Source organism: Pelecanus crispus, chromosome 12, assembly GCF_030463565.1.
Source record: "Pelecanus crispus isolate bPelCri1 chromosome 12, bPelCri1.pri, whole genome shotgun sequence".
Classification (NCBI taxonomy): Eukaryota; Metazoa; Chordata; class Aves; order Pelecaniformes; family Pelecanidae; genus Pelecanus; species Pelecanus crispus.
Genome location: NC_134654.1, coordinates 29,394,935 through 29,413,639, shown reverse-complemented (window position 1 = coordinate 29,413,639; position 18,705 = coordinate 29,394,935). Strand labels below are relative to the sequence as shown.

The 18,705-nt window shown below is 41.9% G+C and overlaps 1 protein-coding gene across 1 annotated transcript in view; it reads right to left on the bottom strand.

Annotated features, from left to right (window-relative positions):
- Positions 1-18,705, bottom strand: part of ASPSCR1 (ASPSCR1 tether for SLC2A4, UBX domain containing) — a 50,030-nt gene that overhangs the window by 6,928 nt on the left and 24,397 nt on the right. The window contains exons 9-12 of the mRNA XM_075719909.1: positions 16,485-16,566; positions 15,531-15,597; positions 14,555-14,617; positions 14,195-14,247 (exon numbers count right to left, since the gene is read on the bottom strand). Of these exons, the coding sequence (XP_075576024.1) occupies positions 14,195-14,247; positions 14,555-14,617; positions 15,531-15,597; positions 16,485-16,566 (265 nt within the window). The remainder of the gene's footprint in view (positions 1-14,194; positions 14,248-14,554; positions 14,618-15,530; positions 15,598-16,484; positions 16,567-18,705) is intronic.

Genomic DNA, 18,705 nt, shown 5'->3' with positions numbered 1-18,705 from the left:
GGCACACACATCAAAGCTTCATGTGGGAATGGCCCCAAGGGGTCAGAGAAAATTCATGGCAGGGCCTGCCTGAGGCACAAAGAAAAAAGAGAGTGAGAAACACAGACCAAGAGCTAGACAGACACACTCAACCACACAAACACACAGACAGAATGTGCCCCAATATAAACCTCTACCCTACTTATTCACAGGTTGACAAATAACCATAGTTCTAAGTTTCAGGATCCACCTCCACAACCATTTCCCACTGCTGGCAAAACATCAGTCCAAATGTTTCAGTTCAAAATCTTTCAATTGAAAGAAACTTAAAGGAACTAGACAGCAGCTCACAAGTATACAGAATGCAACCCCCTTCCCATGGCTCATTTCCCTGCATCCCTATCCTTTCCTAGGGGTCAGCCAACACAGAGTCCCCTCTTGCCAAATTTACATCCAGTACGTTCTTTTTCTTCAATATTCAGATAGACTATTGGCTCATTCATACAACCCTCTGTCTAGCTACCTTTGTGCAGAATTCTCAGGTGCCATCCCAATTTAGCACTTACTGACAGTTCAGTACAGAAGGCAACTAGCTACATCTCACTGATCACCCCAGGAATTCTCCAGCCAGTCACTGGCAGGACATAACACTGTCTGAGATTTTTTTTGTAACACAAAAGTACTTAAATCAGCACCAATTTCACATTAAAAAAAAAAAAAGCCAGTGGAATGATCCCACTGGCCAAGGAATGTCTTGGCATAAAGATGAGAAGGCTTTAGTAGCTGCAGTCCAGGAAAACATACAAACCCAAAGTTGGAGCCTTTAGTATTCTCTAACACTGCTAAGAATGCAAGGATCAAATACTGGGCAAACCATTACCTGAAAACTTATTCTCAAGTCAGCTGGTATTTCCTCATTTGCAGTTGTTCTAATGCATATATCAATGTCTCTAGAAGAACAACTCTGCAGCTCTTAACCTCACTGCACAGGATTCTTATAAGAATATTTGTGAATCTAAACAGATTTAGAAACCTCTTAAGAGTCACACTGGTCAGACTGACCAAAAGAATCATAGGCTGTTTGAAACAAATATTCAAAAAACTCCATTCAGTTATATGTGAAGAATTACTACAATATGAGTGCGTCAACAGCTAGTCACTATACTCAAATATCCAGCATTTCTCTTCCTTGCTGCTTTGAGTCTAGCCAAAGATACAATGCCATTCTGACTGGGAAAATAGATGCTATTAACCTATTGAATTACAATGTTCAAATCACACTGTACAAGGCATATTTACAAGATACAGTTAGATTATTATTTTTATGGCAACAGCACCTAGGAATTCAATCAAAAACTGTGTCCCATTGTGCGATTATATATATGTAATGAGCAGCAACATGCAATATAAGTAAAAGTGTAAGAAAATATGATGTTTTGAGTTTTGGGGGGGTTTTTTGGGTGGGCTTTCTTTTTTTTTTTTTTTTTTTTTCCCCACAGATGAAAAACTGAGACCTAAAGAGATTAAATAGCTTACTCAAGGTCACACAGGATGGCAATAGCAGAAATGAGTACTAAGTATGTAAGTCTCCAGAGTCCCATCCAAGGCCTTAATCACAGGACAGCTTTCTTCTGAAGGGATCAGAAAGTCACTGATGAGACAAGAAGTGGAGGAAGCCAATGCCCTGCTTACTGTCCTCCCCATTTAAGGAGTACCATTCCAAACGACCAACTCCCCAGATTTTAAAAAGATCTAAATAACACAGCTTCATCAATTTACTTAGTTACAGCTGCAGAAGTTTAAATGAACGCTTTCCTTTTCTGAAATCTGAAGACCAGCCTGTTACTCATAAAGCCACATTTAGTCTGAAACTGTGTAGCTAAGTAACTCAAAGTTTTATTTCAGACACACAGAGCGCAGCTACTCAGACACCATAGTGGTGAGTGTGGTTTATGACAGCAGGACATCCTTGGCTGTAGAGTGGTATACTGAGGCTACTGCATCTTGCATTCCATGATAAAAATATCTACACTAGAACAACATTCCCCTGTGAATCCAGCTGTGATACGCAAGAGAAACATTTCTGCTTTGTTTTACTGCATGTTTTAGTAACTTGCGCTCTAGAGCACAGAAAAGGTTTCAGGCAGAACCCTCCCCAAATAACATCTCAATACTTCTTCCTTCACTAGGTATCTCCAGACATACACATTCAAAAAATCCTAGAACAGAGGATTGCAAAATACGTACATTACTACCATGCAGTTATTCTGTTCACTGACAGAGTGATGCTTTCAGACGAGGCAGAGACTGCCGTCTAAGGGGAACTTGCAGCTGCCAGAATAAGAAGCATTCTTTCCGTTACATGATCTGAAAAGATTAGAGTGCCACAGGTCTGCTGTTAGTTTGATGTTAAAAGATGAATAAGAAAATAAGCACTTCAAAGGAACACGCGCATGGAAGGAGAAACCCAAGCTACCAACATGAAATACTGCATAGTACACACACCCCAAACACATAAACCAGCTCTTGGAAAATTCAACCGGAAAGCCGGTGGATCAAAAGCTTCTCCAGCAAGACTGCAAAGCATCGCTGAAATAGAAATAAACACTACAGTAATGGTGAAAGGGGCAAACTGCCTAAGTGGTTCGTGTTTATAACCTGAGAACAAAGCTGCTCAATGTAGAGTGCAACTGCCGAAGACGACGCATATGCTGCAGCCAGCGGAGGAGGTCTGGTCCAGCTAGAGCAGGGGACCTTTAAAATTCATAAGGAAAAGATAAGATTTGAAAGCACTATTTTGAGAAGGCTCCTTAAGAAGGAATCCAGGTATAAAGAGCATTCACTGAGCCCTTGAGCTGAGATGAGAAAGATCTGGCCTCTGAAACTGACAGTAGAAGAGAGACCATTTTTGGCAGAATTTCCACTCTAAACCCAGTCATACAAGGAAGGCCCTCATCCGGACTGAAGTGCCTAGCCTTACTCAAAGTCAGCATAAGAAGCAAGTATTTGACAAAGGACAGCCTTTGCGAGCACAGTTAACAGACCTCGCAAGACAAACAGGAGGTGAGATTGCTATGAAGATCTAGTCAGACGAGAAAATCCCAAATGGATAAGTAAAGGGCTAAGACTTCATACAGGAAGGCGAATGCCATCCTCTGGCCTGGATGAATTTCACTATTAATTGCAATTTTCTTTGCTAGTGAGCGGAATAACCACAAGACTCGCCACTGGAAATACCTCCGACTCTGATGAAGTAATTTTTTCTGAAATTGCATTTGGACTCGTGCCAAAAGCAGAGAAGGCTTCACACTGCTCAAGTCGTAGTCAGCTTCACTGAACAAGCAAGCCAGCTATATTGCCCAAACTGGCATTAACAAAGAGGATATGGAAACAGAACCAAAGGCAAAGAAAGGAACAAACAGCCCCTCTGGATTTCTGCCCCATGGTATATGCCAGAGGAAACACTCGGTGTGCTCTTAAGATCTGATTAGAAGATCTAAATATTTATGTGGAGCCTGTGGATTCCTTTAGCTCCTCTGAAGACAGATGATGGCCTCCTGCCCTCTTTGCTGCCTTGACTTTTCCAGTGGCTGGTATTTTTACCTTCTGCTAACTCTTTCCTAGTATTAACTCAGCAATCAATGATTTTTTTTTCCACTAATGCACCCCAGATATGCACTACACAAGTGGCTGTTTCTGGGAGGAGAAAGAAGAAGCAACTCTGAAAAGCTCAGCTAGCCTAGAAAAACACAAACAAGCAAGCAGAGCTATAAGGAACCCAAAGCCAAGTGCTGCAACAGGGAAGCCTGCAGTTGATCAGTTCTGGAGAGCAGAACATTATAAAACACTTCAAGGGACATGAGGATAAGGCAGCCAGCAAAAACAGCAATAACAAAAAATCAAAGCAATGCCTTGAAGTCTTTATGGGTTCCAAAAACTCCACATTGCTGCCAATCTGTGCGTTCACTATACTGTAAATACACGCATATTTCTGGAGAATTCACTTCAGACAGTTCTTTCAGCCCAACTATCTTGGCAAACAAGTCGACAATATTTGTCTTTTTTCCTGGTTTTGCTTGCAGCGTAAAGGTTCTCCCTTCATTGTAAGCAATCAGATTTAATGAATGTGGTTCCAATCTTATCAGCTTGAATGGAGTGAGAGGGTGGAGAGAGAGCAGAATTGTTGATAATATGGTACTGCACCATCTGCAGTGATTCCTGTTATTGGCTTCAGCACAAATTTCAGTCATTTATAAATATTTGAATGCTTAAATGTGCTCACATTACATCCACTTTTTCATATAGACAGCACCAAGGCAGTCTATAGAGTGGAGGATATCCTACTGCTAACTTAAGACCTGGGAAAGCCAGGTGCAACTCCGTGATTCATGTCTGACACTGGACAAGCGATCCCAACCAACCAACTCCCAGTCATATCACAGAAGAAGCAACTCTACCCTCTACCCTAGTGGAGGGTGGGGTTGTGATACCATTGGAAATCATGCAGTCTCCATTACAATAAGCTCCTGAAACATCCAGGCTGGCAGTGGTCAATGTCCAGAATACTCTGTGCTTGGGCTCAACTAGGCTCTGCCTCTGACAGTCTCAGCAAAGACCGTAAGTTTTTAGAAAATCATAGTATCGTTTAGGTTGGAAAAGACCTTTAAGACCATCCAGTCCTTCTGAAGTTCATCAAGAACCAAGGGGCCAGCCTTGTTTAATATCTTTATCGATGATCTGGATGAGGGGATTGAGTGCACCCTCAGTAAGTTTGCAGATGACACCAAGTTGGGCAGGAGTGCTGATCTGCTGGAGGGTAGGAAGACTCTACAGAGGGATCTGGACAGGCTGGACCGATGGGCCGAGGCCAACTGTATGAGGTTCAACAAGGCCAAGTGCCGGGTCCTGCACTTTGGTCACAACAACCCCATGCAGCGCTGCAGGCTGGGGGAGGAGTGGCTGGAAAGCTGCCTGGCCGAGAAGGACCTGGGGGTCTTGGTTGACAGCTGGCTGAACATGAGCCAGCAGTGTGCCCAGGTGGCCAAGAAGGCCAACAGCATCCTGGCTTGTGTCAGGAATAGTGTGGCCAGCAGGAGCAGGGAGGCGACTGTCCCCCTGTACTCGGCGCTGGTGAGGCCGCACCTGGAATCCTGTGTCCAGTTTTGGGCCCCTCAGTGCAAGGAAAGACAGTGAGGTGCTGGAGCGTGTCCAAAGAAGGGCAACAAGGCTGGTGAAGGGTCTGGAGCACAGGCCTTATGAGGAGCGGCTGAGGGAACTGGGATTGTTTAGTTTAGAGAAGAGGAGGCTGAGGGGAGACCTTATCGCTCCTCTACAACTACCTGAAAGGAGGGTGTAGTGAGGTGCGTGTTGGTCTCTTCTCCCAAGTAGTTAGTGATAGGACAAGAGAAAATGGCCTCAAGCTGTGCCAGGGGAGGTTTAGGTTGGAAATTAGGAAAAACTTCTGCACGGAAAGAGTAGCCAAGCATCGGAACAGGCTGCCCAGAGAGGTGGGGGAGTCCCCATCCCTGGAAGTGTTCAAAAAACGGGCAGATGTGGCACTTTGGAACACGGTTTAGTCTAGTCTACCCTTGATTGGTTTAGTGTGGACTTGGTAGTGTAGGTTAATGGTTGGACTGGGTGATCTTAAAGGTCTTTTCCAACCTAAACAATTCTATGATTCTATGATTCTAAGAGAATTCCCATATCCTTGGAGGATGCTGCTAAAATTCCCTATGTACCATGGCATTTCTCAAAGAAAAGGAGAAAACAGAAGGCAATTAAGTAGCCTACGACTAAACTATAAGGCAATAAATAATTGGATGTTTCTCTGCCACAGTCCTACTTAAAAGTAATAATAACAGTCCATTTATGTTTAGACATGACAGCATCATCTATTTTGAGAAGACACAAGGCAACCTAGAAAACCAAGAATGGACTGTGCAGAAGCCATAAGCCAACCTCTACTCCTTTACTCTTTGGTTTTCTTAACTATTTCTCATTTTCTGTTTCTCAAGAGTTTAAGCACTATATTTGGGGAACAAGAATCTAAGAAGTCCCTGAGAGCAAAAGGAGAATAAACCACATTACAAGAAATGGAAAAGCATTTACAGAACAGGGTAATTAGACAAAATCTCATGTTTGAAAGTTAGGAATTCTAAGGCTCATACAATTTCAGTTATAGCTCACAGTTATCACTGAGATAATTAGATTTCAGTGCAATCTTCCTTACAATTGCCTTTGCTTCCTCTGAAAGTCATTTTATTCCTGAAATGAATATACACTCCAGAGGTGTTCTATGAAGCACCTACAGTCTACCTCTATTTTGGTATGTTATCTGCTGCTCAGGTAAGATGTGTATGAAAGAGTGAACGGCCTGATTATATGAAAGTTAAATGCTGAAAAAATCTAGAGTGGCTAGATACGACATGGTAGTACCTGTTTTGGATGACCTGTTTTGAACAGAAACATAGGTTTCTAGTCATCTAAGGAATATTCCATTAAAATCAAGTGTCAGGTTATGTGCAGGCATCTTTGCAAGGGAACCACATCAGGTGCAAAGCATTCCAGCAGGCTATTGCTAACAATACTGACACAGAGCACCTGGAGCAAAAGCTGTGAATTTTGGCAGTTACATGATACAACCCAACAACCTTAAAGACCTGTACTACTGACAAAGACAACCTCCATCTTCAATCTTTCACACATCCTGCAAAAAAAAGATACAACAAAAAAGCTTGAGAAATTAGCTGTTCCGTTACTCTACCCGTGCTCCCTTTTCCCTACAATGTCCAGAAGAACCGCACGCTCCACAGCCTTCATTCATGTTTGCATCCTATGTACCAAAACACAGCATTATTCCAGAGCAAGCTCTCACACTACGGAGACGCTGAGTACTGCAAGGTTACCTAGCATGAAAGCTGCTCTTCCCCCAGCCCAAAAGCCACACATTTTACAAAATACCTTAACCATATGCCTTCTATCTTTACAGAGCAGCTCTGTCTTTTCATCTCTTTCCTTCCAGATAATGGAAACAGAAGGGAGCTCTGACTAAAGTACAAAAGCTTTCCCTTCCACAGACCACACGGATGCCTGAAAGGGGCACAGTCGTCACCTAACCCACCCATACAGAGCCTAACCTCATCCAGCGCAGGACCAGGCACTGCCGCTTGCTCTGCAGCGAGTCTGGATACCCACCCACACAAACTTCTTCCTAGAACGAAGATTTCATAGTTTGGAAGGCAATACTAGAGAGCAAGCGAGAAGCAGCGAGCAAGTCCTGTCCCCAGCGCTGCCCCACCTGGCCCAATACCAGAAATATCACCTCTCTTGCTCCTGGTCTGGGCCAGTGCCATTTTTACTGAGCGCACCGAGGCTCAGGCAAAGCAGCCGGATTAGTAACAGCCGCCTATAAAAAGGGCATCCAACACCACCACAGTTGCCAGGGACACGAAAGCCAGAGCAACTTCCGCACCCGTTTCTTCCCAGAGAAGAAAGCCCCCTTCAGCTCCTGCCAAGCACGCAGATCTGCAGAAGGGGCCGCCTATCCAAGCGGAACACATTATAGCATGGGGCCTTCACTGACTCAAGGAGAAAGTTAAAGATGAAAAAGGATTTACACTGGTAATGGGGAGCAAAGCTTCACCCAGAATCAGCCGACCTAAACTGGGACAAGGCACCATCCTACTAAGTTAGAGCACTGTGGTCTCTGACGAGCAGTACGGGTAACCAGAATGGTATGACAAGTTCTCAGCAGGAATTGTTTTTTCCTGTTTGATGCTTCATCCAAATAAAATGTTTATAAACACACAGAGTCATTCCTGCCACAACAGACCATGACCTGAAAGGGCTGAAGGGCCCCAGGCAAGGGACGCAGGCTACATGGTCACTGGCATTAAACACAACTATTCCAATCTGCAAACCCATTTTACATAATGTCCATTTTAGATCCAGCTGCATCAAACAAATTCAAGGCTTTAATGCACATGCTCGTGTGCCCTTCCCCCAGCACACATTCCTGGCAGCACAGAACCCATTGCTCCAAAATCTAAAACTCTTAAATAGATGGTGGAACCCAACCCCGTCCAGGCACACGTTTCTTTCTGCTCCCTCTCTTCACCCCATTTTATCTTTCCAAGTCGCCTCAGCCCCCAGCCTTCTCCGTTCTCACACCTCACCCTGAACATACATGAATTTCTTTGCTCCTCAAGCAAATCAATTCCCGTGCTGTTTCTTGCCAATCCAGTGACACACGTCTTCCCTTATTGCTAAACCTCTACTCTGCTCACCTCGTTAGAGTAGCATTGTTAGCCTCAAGCATTTGGGTCAAATCATGCACTCATTTCCAATGCCCTAGGGCCCTGTAGTCAAGGCTAAAACCTCCCTGAATATAATCTGATTAAATTTTTTTTTTTTTTAAAAGGAAAAAAACTTGATTATAAAAATGCTCTGGCCTGCTCCTTTCACCATCAACTCATTTTTGCAAGTCAGCTGTGATGAACTGGACGGGCTTTCCTAATTCTGGGGATAAACTTATGAAAACAATAGCATTTTGAAATGTCACACTGAATGTGCATGGTGAAAAAATCTAGCAAGTTAAATACCTATAGCTGCATACACATTTCCAACCATCTGAGGTTTCTGCACCAGGTGGGCTATAGGGACAAGCTACGCTACAAGTATAAAGTGCGCAAAGTTTATATACTCAACTACAGAAGGAGAAAAAAATACAAAACTCAAAAGTCAGCTCTTTAAACTCACCACGAACTTTAGCAAGGACTCCTGCAGAAAAAGTTTGCTTGAGTCCATTGGCATGACTGCATCAGCATCAGCAAACTCTTGTAGAGTGTGAGCAGCGTACGCAAGCAAAACCTTTACCTGCACGATGCTGGAGACACACATCCCCTTCCAGCTAAAACCATACCCCTGAAAAGGTTACTTTCTTCAGCCCATCACTACCACCTATTGCAAGATATTACCAACCACTTGGATTTGCATGTTATGAGACTCTTATCCACTTCAGTCAAGAGACCTGAGCCTGCAAATGTCCATTATTTAAACTGTTTATATTTATCCAACTCATGTAGAATGAAATAAATAGCAGCCCAGGTGACAGATGTGAGAATAACTGGGGCAGCAGTCTCTTCAGCTGACTCAGCTGTAACCAGCAGCTATGCATCCACTGTCTAAATTACTCGGATAAAGTTCCTTTTCAGCAGAAATGTCTCAAGAAATAATAAAAAACAGTATGCAAAAAAAAAAAAGCTTCTACAGGACACCTGGTTAGAAGGAGTTTGCAGTGCCCTTATTGTTTCACCTCATTTTTCATTACCTGTATGTGTCACATCATCATTGTATAGAAGCACTGTATAGAAGAACACACGAGCTCATGATCAAGTTGCTTATACTTTGCATCTTTTTTTCACAGACGTGAAATGCTACACAGGATGTCATATAGCAAAGGAAAATGTAGCAAATTCCCCTGATACTATTAGCTGTTTTCTCCAGAACTCTAAGACTCGTACAGTCTGTATTTTTTTCTTTTTTTTTTCCTTAAAATTGGGAGAATTATATACAAAATAGTTCTATTAATGAAATCATAAAGCTGAAAAAAAAACCCCTTAAAACCCCTAGCCGGCAGTACAGTTACAAAGGCTTAATTATTTCAGGATATGCAAAGAAACAAGTCATATATACCAGTTTAAATCCTCTGCTATACATGAAATTTTGTGTACTGTTTCATGTGTATAGTCCATTATCATTCAATCTATAGGGTAGTTGAGTCAATATAGGAATTGCTGTTGGATCGGGTAAGTTGCCAAGGTAGCCTGGTGAGTCCACCTCCAGCGATACACAAGGACATAAGAACGACTGTATGCAGACCAAAAGTCCATTCAGTCCAACCAGTATCCCATCTCCAAAAGTGAACAAAAAATCAGATGCACAGAGAACAGTACCCTTGCTCTTTGCTTATACGTGATACTTCCCCCTAATACTAGTACTAGCAATGATTTTCAGTTCAGAAGCTTCCTGAGATGGTTTCTATATATTGAGAGACTCTCAGCAGGTATCTTCCTTGAACTTGTCCAAATTTCTCTTGAACCAGTATATAGTTTTAGTGTATAGCACCCCGTGACAAGGAATTCCACACTTAGTTTTCTGTTGCATGAACTACCTTCTTCCATCTATTCTAGCTCCTGCTCTCCTCACTTGATGCCACTCACTCTTGTAGTGGAGAGAGTAAGAAATCAACCCCTTCCAGCTTCTCCTTGATGTTATTTCTTTCCCAGCCATGTCTTTTGCAGACTGACAAGTCCTAGCCTACTTAGTCTTTCTTTATGCAGGAGCCATTCCAGACCTCTGATGATAGTCATTGCCCTTCTCTGCACCTTTACCGGTTCCTTTTTAAGATGAGAGACCAGATCTGCACACATTATTCAAGATGTGAGCAAACCTTGGTTTCATAAAAGGACACGGTGATGTTCTTTCGTCATCTATTTCATCCTAAATACTTTGGATTTTGGGAAGGAGGTCATTTCAGTTTTCACTACTATTCAGTAACGAGCCGATGATTTCATCGCCTTAAGACTTTGCTCCAGAGCAATATCAATCAACCCAAGAGCTCACTGAGATGCATATGAAGTTCAAATTATTTTTCCCCACATATGCATCACTACATTTACCTACACTGAGCCAGCTGGTTAAGAAGAAAATGCCAAGTCATGCAATTGTTAAGTAATGCGATAATAATCTCTTCGTAATGCCATGTTACAATCCCTAAAAACATTTTAAGCATGAGATTTTACTTGCTGTCCATGTTTTGCAAATAATTGTAATGATTATATATAAAATATATACTTAGATTATGCTTTAAAAATCCATTTTTCTTTAATTATGCCCAAATTCTCAACACAACCACTTTCTAATTGCAGTTTAATTAGACTACACTGTTATTATATGTTGCATGAAAAAAAAAAAAAAATCTTAAATCAACTTTGGATTTTCCACCCTTCATCTTAATTGGATGTTATTCTTCTTTTGTGTTGACAGAGAGGACGTGAGAAATGAGAAAAATCATTCCTTAAAAGAGGAATTCCTTAAAGCAGGAGAATTTTCAGCTTTTGAGCAGTGTATCTTGAACAGTCACAGTTTTGTGCTAGCATCAAGGTTTTGCACCTTTGCTTGTGACACAGCAAGCACTTCAATCTCAGGAAAGCCACTACAAATTGAAGGTGCTTGACACTAAAATTGACCAGGTTCTTCATCAAGCTGTGACTTCCAAAGGAGTCTAAAAGACTGGGCTGTAAGGCACCTTGAAGCCTTTACAGAGCACTAATTTAACACATTTTTATGTTTCAGGGAGCTGCCGCGAGGAATGAATTCCACAGTAAATGTCACAACTAGGAAACTGGGAAATTGCCACACATGTAACAAGCACAAGTAATAGTGCCAGGTACGGAACAAAGGCTTTAACACAGCAAATTAAACAAAATTCCTGCCATAAAGTTTCTGATTCAAAGACAGGGAGGCATACTTATTTCTGTGGTGTTTCACTGAACAAGTTATGTTTCAGAAGACATCCAGAGAAACATTAGATGTATGCTGAAAAAGAGAAAAAGAGTATTGTGGGGGGTGGGGGGGAGGGCAGGCAAGGGGTAAATATAGGTAAACAGAGGATTTTGAACTTTATTTAGAAGATAGACCAAAGCTAACAACTGAGACTGGAGACAGCACCAGAGGTTGGACAAATAGGAGGAGATACAGGCCAGCAAAAAGGGTGCTGCATTCAAGTTTACTGAAAAGCCAAAGAAACCTGTTTTTCTTTGTGGAGTGAGTATGGTATGCAAAGGATTTAGAAGCTAACTAAAAAAGAGGAAGAGAATGGTCACAGGAGATTTCAAGGCAGTAAGGACAGGCACGTGAGCAGACAGGGTATTTTCCAACAGTGGCAGAAAACAGCGGAAGAAAGCAACATCAGAAAGGTAAGTACTTTGAATTCGAAGGAGCAACAAAACATCCAACAGAAAATGAACTGAGAATAGGAAAAATGTTCATTACAGAGGCACATTTTGAGTCTTCAGCATCTAGGATGTAGTTAACAAAACAAAACAAAGCCCACCTTAAAGAAAAAATAAATAGTGCCAAAACTTGAAGTCCATGAGATTTCTAGAGGAAAATGTGGCATATGGGGTGGGGGAGAATATCACTTCCTACAGAGACACTAAAAAGAAAGCAGTATATTTTGTAGGGACACAAGTCTGAAAGCTGAGACAGGAAATCTGCGAACACATCCCAGCCAAATCTTAGAAAAAGACAGTAACACATCCATTTTATGCAGAAGACTTCTGTTGGTGAGAGCTGCAGAGAGACCATGCTTTGGAATGATGAAAAAAACCTTCCAAAAAGTATGTTAGAAAATGCCTGTGAAGAAACTCTAGGTGAGGGATGTGCTCAGACCTGACAGCTTAGGACCAAAAAAAAAAAAAAAAAAAAGAAGCTGGGGGGCGGGGGGTGGAAGAGACAGAGAAAGGCTGAGAGTAGTGTGCATGTGCCACATCAGACCAGTCTGTGCTAGTCACAGCTCTACGGCTGCTTCCCTTGCCTCAGAACTGCTAACAAGTGCAGAACATTTTTTATTATCTGCTGTTCCTCTGAATGTTTTCCAAATACATCATTAGCAATGCAAGCGTAGCCAGTTTCCCCGTCGTGGGATTTCTCAGAAACCTGAAGACAAGATTTGTCCTTTGCATTTCCCATCATGGTTACCATGTGTGCCTTCAGACAGTGTTTTGAGTGGCAGATGTGGGCGAGATGGCACAAGTCAGAGGAAGGTGGGAGAATCGCCTTCCTGCCCAAATGGCAAAGTCTCCTGGCTCAAAGACACAAAGCGTTTTCCACTGGTATTTTCATTATTAATTAAAATATACAAAATGGCATCATTGTTCTCCCCACCCATGATGACATTATGTCTTACCAACAAACACACTGTCCCATTCCTGTTGGTGGGAGAAGCACAGCCATGCGCACTGCACATTTTAATAGAGGCCATGGTCAAGCAGAGGGTAGGCAGGCTGACAGAAACAGAGCAGTCCTCAGGCTGTGAAGCTGGGTGGACGCCAAGAGCTATTGCACAGCAATTCCTGAACCCACAGAACCAGACAGGGCTTGGTGATTCCCAAGAGGCTCAGGACTCCCTAGGAAGCTAAACCTGTAATAGGCATGGTGACAATACAAGGAACTCCAACGAACAAAACCACTCCCCAAACTTCAAATTTCAGCAAAGAATTCTTAACAAGGTATTAGGAAGGGGAGAGACTTCCCACTGTGAACACAGAGATCCGCACTTTGCTTCCCTGAACATTCAATAGTCTAAAAGCAGCTGCACACGTATCTCTTCCACATGGCCTGGTCAGAAAGTTGTGGAATTTGGAAAGCTCCATCACAAACAACTTCAGAGGCATGCTAATCCCTGCTTAAATCACCATGCCGCCTATAAGGTCCCTTTCTCTATCCCTCTCCCTGAATGACAGCACATTTTTTTAAACATGGTGAGTTTCGGCAAAGTCACTGGCAAAATCACTCGATCAGTCTCTCTCTGTCATTTACAAAGCCAAGAGTCTCTGGCCAGAGACTTCAAGACCACCTTATCTGACATTTGCAAAAAGCCTCCAAGAATCTGGATTTGAAAAATTAAATTCCAGCCTTTGAGAAAAGTTACACAGAGCATATTCTTCAGTGTACAAGCTGGCTTAAAATAAATTCTCACATAGTGATTATCAAAAAGGTCAGATTTTTGTCTACTATGGCCTCTAGCTCCTGCTGTAGAAATTGAAAATGGTTACCTATCCAAATTCAGTGTCACATCTCCTACTATATTAGTCCAACTACAGATATAGCAAACTCGCATTAGCTCAGCTCTTGCAATAATATTTCAAGGTTAAATACTGTTCAGAATCCATAAGGCACTCGGTGTATGTATGAAACAATGCGACCCCCACAACCCTGCTACAATATGCCAGCGCATATTGTTGCACAAGGTGGACCTCTTCTGGTGAAGAGCTTGTGCTCCAAAACACCTGGTTCCATTAGTCTTGGCTAAGCAGAAGTCTACAGGGATCACAACATTATCCAGCTTCTTTTAAAAGTAACTAAAGCAATATGGCAGGGTGAAGGGGAGCAGCAAGTCAGAGAGAATCACAGAGCACACGTGAGTCCTTACCTCAAAGAGTGTCAAACCTTCATTGTTCAAGATGATTCTGGGAGGTGCAATAACTGAAGTTAAAAAATAAGTTACAAAACAGGACCACCCAGCAACCAAAACAATAAATACAGCAGGTATGGGAGGGATTACTGCTCTTTAAAGGAGTGACACATTCACACTGCCCACACAGGCTTCTTATTAGGCAGAAGCATAATGTGGCTAAGTGAGCAGGATACACCTTCTTTGCACTATGAAGCTGTATTTAGGGAAGGAATTCCTCCCCAGGTTGTACCTCGTGGCATCACAAGATCCCATATGCACCACAGCTAGGAACAGGCTTTGTAAAGTAAGGCCAAATATTACCAACAGCACACTTACACAAATAAAATGGCAAGTCTGCATCTGCAAGGTGGCTTCTTACAAAGTCTCTCAAAGTGCCAACTGTAGAAAAAGGAGAGAAAGGTTTGCTAAATTACATTTGTTTCTTCAGATGTTGGGCAAAAAGGCTACCAGCAGAACTACCCTCTACAGTGCCTGCAGATTGCCATTTCCTCAAAAGAATGCTGTTACTATTACAAATACCTTGGAGGGAAAAAAAACAAACCAAACCAAACCCAAAAAACCACTTAGACATGCTGGTCCCTTAGCAAAATCTAAGGATGCCAGTGAAGTTCTTCCTAGGAAATCCAATAGCAGCTGCAAGATTTGCCGAGACCAGCCAGGTGAGACTCTGGTAACTAGTATATTAGTTCTTGTTCCATACAAAAGTATCCAAAAAATTGTGTGGGTAACCATCACTGCCAGCTGAGAATAAGACTATCTCAATTAACAACAGTAAGAGCTACTTGGTGTTATGGTCTGACCGCCTTTTGTGAACTGGCGGAGGCAGAAAGGTTCATCCCCTGTTATTCTTATTACAGCTTCTTTTTCTTCTTCCTGGTGTTTTGGATTGGGGGGGGTGTTGTTTTTTTGCCCAAAACTTTTTAAGCTTTGACATAGAGGAAGTGTCCAAACTCATCTCAGTAACATAACGCTTGGACACAAACAATGGGATATGAAGTGGGACAGTTTCCTGAGCAGAAATATTTTGCTATCAAGTAGCCTGACGGTCTCCATCAAGTAGTCCTGGAAATTAATTCCCCTTAACTAAGTTAACTGCCCCAGACCCTTTTCTCATCCAGTTCAGGGGCCCTGTAAGGACAGCGTAACTAGCTACTACTGCTTTTTCAGAGCAGTATTCTTTCCCTGGACAGCAGAAAGATCTGTCCGGAGCCACTCTCTTTTGTCATGCAGCTAATCAGTGATGCAAGAGGTTAGCTGCAGCTACACAGACTGAAGTGGAGATTGCTCTTACCAGTTTCACTAGGACGGAAGAACCCCTGTAGAACATGACGGTCTGGAAAATGGACTCTCAACACCACCTACGTCAGAGGCAAAGCACACTAGGTCAATTGTTTATGGCTGTTCTAAGCCTGTCCTTGGCTTAAAATTTGTGAGCAAGCTTGGTGGTTTTTTTAAAATGGGGAGATTTGAGATATCTACTCTGCAGTGGTAGAATAGCATACTGGCTAACAATTACTGTGCAGCTCCTCAGAGAACATGGGCAGTCTGGCTTTCAAATGCTGTAAGAGAGCTGATCTATAGAAACAGTATGATGTACAATGCAGCAGCACTTGTTCAGAGAGTAGGAGCTCCCTGTGCTAAGTGATGCACAAACACAGCATAAAGTCATCCACGGACAGGTACAGACAGTGTATAAGTACCTTGAAGCGTCCATAGCAGCAGGAATCCTCCCGCCATATGTCTGAAGTAACTCATACCATTCTATTTCCAGCACCAGTCAGAAAGCACTTAACTTGGGAACTTAATCTCTCTTTTTTTTTTTCCAAATAAATCACCAAAGACAAAAACTGCATTAGGATTGTATTTACAGAGTAAGACATCTTCAATCTGTAACATCTTATCTTTTAACTTGTAATGAGATGCTATCAAAATGTTAAGAGTCTACAGAGGAGAGGCAGATAAGCTCAGTCATACAGACAGATGTGTGCACAACATAAGGGTTTTGAAACATCTGGAACACAATAAAAGGAGCTATATTGCCTGCCACTCGACCATATCATTACAGGCCAGCTGATTTTACATGGTACAACTGTTAGGCAAGTCCCACAAACAATTAACAGGGACAGGAATTTGAAAAGTCTTTCTGTAAGTAGCTCAAGATCCTGCTGATCACAATTGATTCCCAAAGTTATTCAATCCCCAAGTCTGGACTAGCCAGAGGGATTGGAAAAAGAACAAAGGCTACCTTTGGGTAACGCTCTAACTTTTCCTTCAGCTGAGCCTCCCTCAAAGATTTTGTCATCAGCGGAGCTTCTTCCAGGCGTTTCCTAGGTACATGGGAAGAAGACAAGCTGTCACTTCTTTTGTAATTTTAAGATGTATCTTTATTTTATCAAGAAAGCGAAAGGTCCGAGCAAGGCTGATGAGAATTGCTCAACTGTTCCATGCATCTCTCACAGCATTTTCCCTGCCTCCTGTGGTTCCTACCCCAAAATCTCCTACGTGGAACTACTGAGCATCAGCAACAATACTGCATAAGATTACTTTTCTTGTACAAGTTTGAAAATAAGTTCAGTACAGCAGATGTCAGAAAAGATACTCAGAAGAGCTGGGGAATGCTTGCTTAGACTACTCAAGAAGAAATGGACTTGTTAATCCAATAAAACAGAGACTAAAGTTGGACATGATTACTCCAGGGAGGCAGAAGAGCTACTGAAGCTGAAAAACAATGCTGGCACAAGGAATTAATGGGTATTAATTAGCAACTGGGAAACAAAAAAAAGTTAGAAGTTTCAGATCATTCAACAGATGGCATTGTACACTGGTGTTTTCAAAGCAGCAGCGGGTGCAAAAAAATCTACCTGTATTTAAAATGAAACAATAAATTCAAGAAAACAATTATATATTTTCCCATAAGTAAAGAAATAAGCTTAGATCCAACAGATCCCATGTTCAGCTTTAGTCCCTTTTCCTTGTTTGCACTTAATTCTGAATAACCGATTTACTAGGCTGGATTTTGGTGAAACACTTGATCATATAATTCTGCACAACTACTTGCAAGTTAATCTCTTACACCTATACAGTTCGAAGGATCTCTTTTTATTTTTAAGAATCATCAAGGTGTCTCAGGAACAGCCGCTGAACAAAGTAACTACAGGCTTACTTCACCAACTGTACCCAGAACTCTCAGCTGGTACACCATGTTCCAAGATGCTCTGGAAGTGCCAACTCAATCTGAAAAGCAAACATGAAACTAACCTGCTCCATTCCTTCTTTGTGTACCAATTGCTGATTCCTACCTATTCTCAGCTCTTTGTGAAGTCAGAATTAAATTCTAATTTAAAATATTGCATTGTATGCAGCTAGTTTTTTTGTTAAGATTCACCAGCTGAGATCAGAAGCCAACTGGTATCAGTTTCATGTGTAACTTGCCTTTATTTTTATCCATGGCTGTGAGGGGAAAAGGGATTACAAGCATCAGCAAATTTGGAAATCAGGTCTTTTTTCAAGGGGGCTGTATTCCAGTAACCCCCAACCAAATGATCCTACATTTGTACCACTAAATACTCCAGACCCACAAGCAGCAGAGCAATTTTCAGGCCAATCTGTGTACTCATGTGGATTTCAGCGGCCTGTGGGGAAAAAAATCAGCTCTAAGTAAAAAGTTCAACTCAGACTTGGTTACAGTGTAAAGTAGGCTGTCCCACGGTCTCAGTGAATGCTTGTAATGTTTAAAGGAATGTTATGATCCACTTGAAACTAAATACATTAATGAAATAATTTCTTTAAGGAACATATAGATAACAAAATGCTGTGGCGATAGTGAGGCTAGTTTATCTTAATCCGAGTTTTTAGCCCAGAACTGGAATAGAATTACAGTAAAATCATGAATATTTGACAGCAAGCTACTTGAACAGTGAGATGCATATAGTCCAGCTTCCTATACTTCTTCCCCCTCTTTGTACATGTTCCAAATATTCTCATGTCATGATTTGTGGCTAAGTTTGATTTTGCTTTATTTCCATTTGGTTATTGTCTCAAAGTTGGTCTTTTCTGATGAGGTCTAATAAGAGGCTAATTCTGTTACTTAAAATACAGGGTGTTTTCTTACTGGCTGAAAATGCTACTAGCTACTACTGAAGTCAGTGGTATTTATTCTTATGAAGCTGGATCAGTGTTCATCTATTTGTCCATCACAAGTTACAAATTCCATCCATTTAATTCCTAATAGTTACTGTAAAGTCAGATCAAAACAGATAGCAGGAGCTCACCACTGCTTTGGGCCTCTAGCAAATAAGAGCACATCTAATTACAAAGGCAGTGGCTTCTCTTTCAGAAGAAGGGAGAAGGAAAGAAAGAAAAAGAGACAGGGTGTTAAGTAGCTTTGAATAACTCCCTGAAATGCAGAATACGGGAAGGAATCTTTCTCTTAATCCTTTCTCAGTGAGGACACATCCCTGATTAGC